Source organism: Myotis davidii, unplaced genomic scaffold, assembly GCF_000327345.1.
Source record: "Myotis davidii unplaced genomic scaffold, ASM32734v1 scaffold2805, whole genome shotgun sequence".
NCBI lineage: Eukaryota > Metazoa > Chordata > Mammalia > Chiroptera > Vespertilionidae > Myotis > Myotis davidii.
In genome coordinates, this window is record NW_006296400.1 from 31689 (window position 1) to 37939 (window position 6251).

The 6251-nt window shown below is 44.4% G+C and overlaps 1 protein-coding gene across 2 annotated transcripts in view; it reads right to left on the bottom strand.

Annotated features, from left to right (window-relative positions):
• LOC102768378 (ubiquitin-fold modifier 1) overlaps window positions 1–2131 on the bottom strand; it is an 18501-nt gene extending 16370 nt beyond the window's left edge. For both annotated transcript variants that reach the window (XM_006771351.2, XM_006771352.2), the window contains exons 1-2: window positions 2037–2131; window positions 1907–1963 (exon numbers count right to left, since the gene is read on the bottom strand). In XM_006771351.2, coding sequence (XP_006771414.1) covers window positions 1907–1963; window positions 2037–2038 — 59 coding nt within the window. In that variant the 5' untranslated portion in view covers window positions 2039–2131. The remainder of the gene's footprint in view (window positions 1–1906; window positions 1964–2036) is intronic.
• Between the last annotated feature and the right edge of the window lie 4120 nt (window positions 2132–6251).

A 6251-nucleotide genomic window follows, 5' to 3' on the forward strand; every position in this document is an offset into this window, starting at 1 on the left:
GCCCAGCTGCAAACAGCCCTCATCCCCTCACCCAGGCTGGCCAGGCACCCAGGCGTGACCCCCACCCTGATCCAGGACACCCTTCAGGGCAACCCGTCCAGCCCCACCCGTGCACCAGGCCTCTATCCTATATAGTAAAAGGGTAATATGCCTCCACGCACCGGGATCAGTGGAGGCACTAGGCCTCCTGGCACTGGGATCAGCAGAGCCACGAGGCCTCCTGGCACCGGAATCAGCAGAGCCTCTCAGTACCGGGATCAGCAGAGCAGCAAGGCCTCCCAGCATTGGGATCAGCAGAGCAGCGAGGCCTCACTGGTCCTGTGTCAAGCAGAGCGGCGAGGCCTCCTGGCACCAGAATCAGCAGAGCAGCGAGGCCTCCCAGCACCAGGTTCAGTGGAGCAGCGAGGCCTCACTGCCCCAGTGTCCAGTGGAGCAGCGAGGCCTCCTGGCCCCTGGAGCAGCGTGACAGGGGGCAGCACCCAAACCCTCTGATCGCCCTGTGGCTCTGTGTGTGACAGGGGGCGGGGCCACAACCTCCCTATCCGCCCTGCTCTGTTCGTGAAAGGGGAAGGCGCCCCAACCCCCTGATCGGCCCTGCTCTGTGCCTGATAGGGGGGAGGCTCTGTGCTTGATAGAGGGGAGCTCCCCAACCCCCTGATTGGCCCTGCTCTGTGTGTGACAGGGTGCGGCGCCCTAACCCCCCCATGGGCCCTGCTCTGTGTGTCATGGGGTGGAGTCGCAACCTCCCCACCGCGCCTGCCCTGAGTGTGACAAGGGGTAGTGCCCCAACCCCCTGATCGGCCCTGCTCTGTGTGTGACAGTGTACGGAGCCCCGCCCCACTGATGGGCCCTGCACTGTGCGTGACAGGGGGCAGCACCCCAACCCTCTGATGGGCCCTGCACTGTGCGTGACTGGGGGTGGCATCACAACCTCCCGATCCGCCCTACTCTATGCATGACAGGGGGTGGCACCCCAACTCCCCAATCGGCCCTGCTCTGAGCCCGACCAGGGGCTGCACCTAGGGATTGGGCCTGCCCTCTGCTACCCGGGAGCCGGCCTAGGCCAGCAGGTCGTTATCTCCCGAGGGGTCCCAGACTGTGAGAAGGCACAAGGGGGGCTGAGGGACCCCCCCCCACCCCCCCCGCCAGTGCACAAATTTTTGTGTACCGGGCCTCTAGTATATATAAAATCCTATTGAAAACCTGTTCTTTGCTATATTTTATACAGCTTCCAACTGCAATGACCGCAATAATTCTTACCTGCAATCATATAAAGGTCTGAAATATCGGGTTAAAAGGTCCATATTTAGACCCATGCTAACTGCTAAAGGATAAGCAAAGGCCCTGCATGAATAAATTGCCCTATTTCTGCATTTCCCACTTCTACTAATCACTCTTTTTTAAACCTAAACATCATTAGGATATGATTTAAGGCTCAGTACTTTGTGGTGCCCAAGTCGTGTGTCCCTTATACACAAAAAGAATCAGAAGCCTGAAAGGAGTAAACATTCAAGTAATTTCGAAATCTGGATTGAGATGTCTTCTCTTACTTCCTCTAAGCTGGCCAAAACCGTGAAAGGCCTTTCTAATCACGAGCAGACAGGACTGTTTAAGGATTCCTGTAATCACCAGAGCCCTGTCCACAAAGTCCTTCCCAGCCACCACCACCAAATGAGTTCCGAGCAGCAAGTTGCCCCTCCCCTGGAGCTAGGGCAGGTTGACACTTAAGAGGAGCACCGGGATGCCTCGTCTCAGTTACTCGTGGGAAAGGGAGGCTCCCGGAAGGACGCGGGTAGGGGCGCAGGGAGGGAAAGGAAAGGATGTGGGCTGCTGGAGTGGGAGTTGTGTGGGATGCTGGGCTCCATCCAGCCCGGATCTACTCAGCCACCGCAGGGGAGCTACTCACACTTTGTACGGCAGCCGCGGGTCCGACGTCAGCGTGATCTTAAAGGAAACCTTGGACCTGAGAAAGAGCGGAAGAGAGTTAAGATCGGGCAGTGGCATCAGGATTGGGGAGGTTACGGGTAAACACTTACATGGTGAAGCGGGCATGGACTGAGACGCCAACTTCCTTTAGCAGTCCCACTTCCGCCCCGTCCCTAAGGGCTCCTCCACACTTAGGTCCCTGGCACGCTGGGGACCTCCAAAGTTGCTGTTGTCCAAAGCACTGCCTGAAAAATCGGCATCGGATGCTCATCTAGGCGGATTCTCCTAATTACAAATACCTACTGATTTAGCATTTACATATCTGAAAAGAACGTGTGGATTGTATGAAATTAATATTTTTACAAATGCTTTTATTTGCTGCCATATTTCTGTCAGGCATCACCAAGGTGAGTAGGACTTTTGGTTCTAGCAGGCCTTTCGCGGGAAGTCTGTGTAAGCTCTGGGCGGTGAGCTGGCCGGCAGGAGGCGGGGTTCTCCGAAGTAGAGCAGGTGCCCTGGGGGCTGAAAAGTACAAGTAGATTCTCACCGGACTGTAGTGTTAGCAGTGATACCCGTGATGGTGTACTGTAAGAATTTTACACCATGTAATAAATACCTGGCTACTTAGGGGCACTGACCTCTTTTCCCTGAGGTTGTCAAGGCCAACACAACAGTAGCCTTTTGATGTAAATGAGTCAAAAGTATACTTTTTAAAAAATCCAATTGGCAAAAAATATATATTTTTTTGGTGTGCCACAGAACTTTGGTAGTTTATGTGGGCCATGAGATGAAAACAGTTGAAAATCACTGATATTGGTGTCCTTTTGCCTTTCCAGCAACCTGATCCTGTTATATCATTTAAATTTTTCATATTGTTTTCTTTCACACTTTGTAATACTGATGTCAATTTAATTTGCACAGGTAAGTGAGTAAGTAGGTGAGAAAGACAAGATTCTGCGCTCAGCAACTTGAAGTCTAGCTGGGAAGATTTAAACCAGGGCACTGGTTGCAGATCATTAGCCACATTTATTCAGTTTAACAACACATTTTTAATTCTTTCCATGTTCCAAGCACTGAGGCTAAAAGCAAGAGATGTTGGGATTAATAGGAAAGGTACCTGCCAACCCTCTAGGATCTGTCAGAAGTTCTTGTATAGTGAGGGAAGAAGATATGTTTCCTCTAAATATTATTACAAATCTCAGCATCTGTGTTTAAAAATAAGCATCCCTATCACAATGTCTGCAATGTTCTTTTTAAGAAATATTGGATACAGATAGGCATTAAAATAATGAGGTAATCTAGTTAATTCTTAGAATATTATGTGAGATTATTTTCTTTACATTAAATCCATCCCCATGACTTATTTATTTTATAACTGAAAGTTTGTACCCTTTGAACTTCTTCACCCATTCCCCCAAATACTAATCTGCTCATAATATCTACAACCTTGTTTATTTTTTTAGATTCCACATGTAAATGAATCATACACTATTTGTCTTTCTTGCTGACTTATTTCACCGAGTATAAATCCCTCAAGAAGGTTCCTCCATGTTGTTGCAAATAGATCATTTTTTTATGACTGAATAATATTACATTGTGTGTGTGTGTGTGTGTGTGTGTGCGTGTGTGTGTGTGTGATGTGTGTGTGTGTGTGATGTGTGTGTGTAGATCAAATTTTCTGCCGGGACTGACTGGCAGACCCTGAGCATGGATAAATGATTATTCTGACACATGAGAGGGCTAAGGGACTGCTTAGCTTGAAAAACCGAACAGCCTCATTCACCTGCCTCCTTAGGCTTTTATTGTAGCAATAGCTTGAACTAAAATTAACTTCTAGATACTATCAGCAAGGTAAGTATTCTTGAGAAGACACATGCATCTGCAGTGTCCTTTAAGCAAGGACGTCTAAAGACTAAGCATAAAGATTCCAGTAAAACACCTGGGGGCTCAGACTTGTTTGGAAAAGTCAAGGCAGGGTCTGTCACCTTCAACAAGGTCCTCCAGTATCCCCTGACCTTTCAGAGATTTCCAAGCAAGTCCCGTGCTTCCCCACAATTTTCTTTAATGGATATCATGTTATGCATATTTAAGAGTTACGGGAATTTCATCTTTGCCATAATTTTGCAGCAAACTGCTCTTCTACTGTCACATCTCCCCATGAAAAGAAAGAAGATTCTGAGTAGGAAAGTAAGACTCCAACATTCTCATGAAAGTCTTTGTCATAGCTTTAAAAGACATAAATCTTGCCATATTCTAAAAAGAGATGTTGATTGATAGATTTGGGGATCAGCAGTTATAATATTAATAGCTGAAACAATGGGATTGGTTGGTGTGACTAAAGTATTTTAAAATAGCAATAAGGAGAAAACTGATTGTGTTTACCTGGTGACAAATAACAATGAAGAGATTAGAATACATGCTTATAGTTTCTATTTCTAAGAATACATATGATCTCACTCCACCACTCACCAAATGAGTTTTGAGGGCATAGAATAGCGGCAATGTTCAGGTCACACATCCCTGCACCCAGCAGCCGGGCCCGGCAAGCTGACACTTGTTTATATTTTTAAACAACATTTGCATTTTACTTTTATAGTTTTGTGATTCCATTCATACTAAATGCTTAACATAATACCTAGCATTAGCACAAGATAAATTTTGATCCATTATTATTCTCATTGCCCAGTGATATCAACACCCCTTCAGGATTATAGGGTGAGAAAGGTAATAGAACGGAAAAATCACCAAATTCAACACAATAAAAATATTCCTTTATTATTAATTGTTCAGGCTAAAATTTGTTTCCATATGAAGTCTTTGGGGTTTAAGATCCTAAGATTTATATCCCAGTGTAAACCTTCCAGGATTACATAATTGAACTAACTGGTGATTTTAGTCAGACATAAATACAATAAATTTAAGGTGAAAAAGTTTGGAAGAAAATTCATTTTTGCACCCAAATCTGACATGTTTTCTACTTTATTTAAAACTGTTTTACAGAAGACATATGATTTTACTTACATGTAGAATCTACAAAATGAAATAAACACATAAAATAGAAACAGACTCAGAAACAAATAACAGACAGTTATCAGAGGGGAAAAGGTTAGGGGACTGATTTTAAAAAGGTAAAAGGATTAAGCACTACAAATTGGTAGTTGCAGAATGGTCATGGAGATGTAGATTATTTTACACATGGCGAATATAGTCAATATTGTGAGAACCATGTAAAGACCAAATGGGTGCTTTAAGATTAGTGGGGGGACCACTCTGTAAGTACATGATTTTCTAACCATTTTGCTGAACATCTGAAACTAATGTAGAATAATATTGAATGTAAACTATACTCGAATAATAAAGGAAATAACTGTTAAGATTTTTCTTTTAATTCGTCGTATGTGTGTCTTTTTTATTTAATTTTTTTATTGATTAAGATATTACATATGAGTCCTTATCCCCACATTACCCCTTTACCCCCAATTCATGCCCTCACTTCCCTGGTGTCTGTGTCCATTGGTTAGGCCTATATGCTTGCATATAAGTCCTTTGGTTGATCTCTCCCCCTTACCCCCACCCTGACCTACCATCCATCTGAGGTTTGATGGTCAGATCGATGCTTCTCTGTCACTGGATCTGTTATTGTTCATCAGTTTATCTTGTTCATTATATTCCACAAATGAGTGAGATCATGTGGTATTTATCTTTCTCTGACTGGCTTATTTCACTTAGCATAATGCTCTCCAGCTCCATCCATGTTGTTGCAAATGGTAGGAGTTCCTTCATTTTTACTGCAGCATAGTATTCCATTGCATTGATGTGCCAAAGTTTTTTAATCCACTCATCTTCTGATGGGCACTTAGGCTGATTCCAAATCTTAGCTATTGTAAATTGTGCTGCTATGAAGATAGGGGGGCATATATCCTTTCGAATTGGTGTTTCTAGTCTCTTGGGATATATTCCTAGAAGTGGAATCACTGGGTCAGATGGGAGTTCCATTTTTAGTTTTTTGAGGAAACTCCATATTGTTCTCCACAGTGGCTGCACCAGTCTGCATTCCGACCAGAAGTGCAGAAGGGTTACTTTGTCTTCACATCTGCACCAGCATTTGTCCTTTGTTGATTTGTTGATGATAGCCATTCTGATAGGTGTAAGACGGTATCTCATTGTCGTTTTGATTTGCATCTCTCAGAAGATTAGTGACTTTGAGCATGTTTTCATATGTCTCTCAGCCTTATGTATGGCCTCTTTCAAAAAGTGTCTATTTAGGTCCGTTACCCATTTTTTTGATTGGGTTGTTTATCTTCCTTTCGTTAAGTTGTATGGTT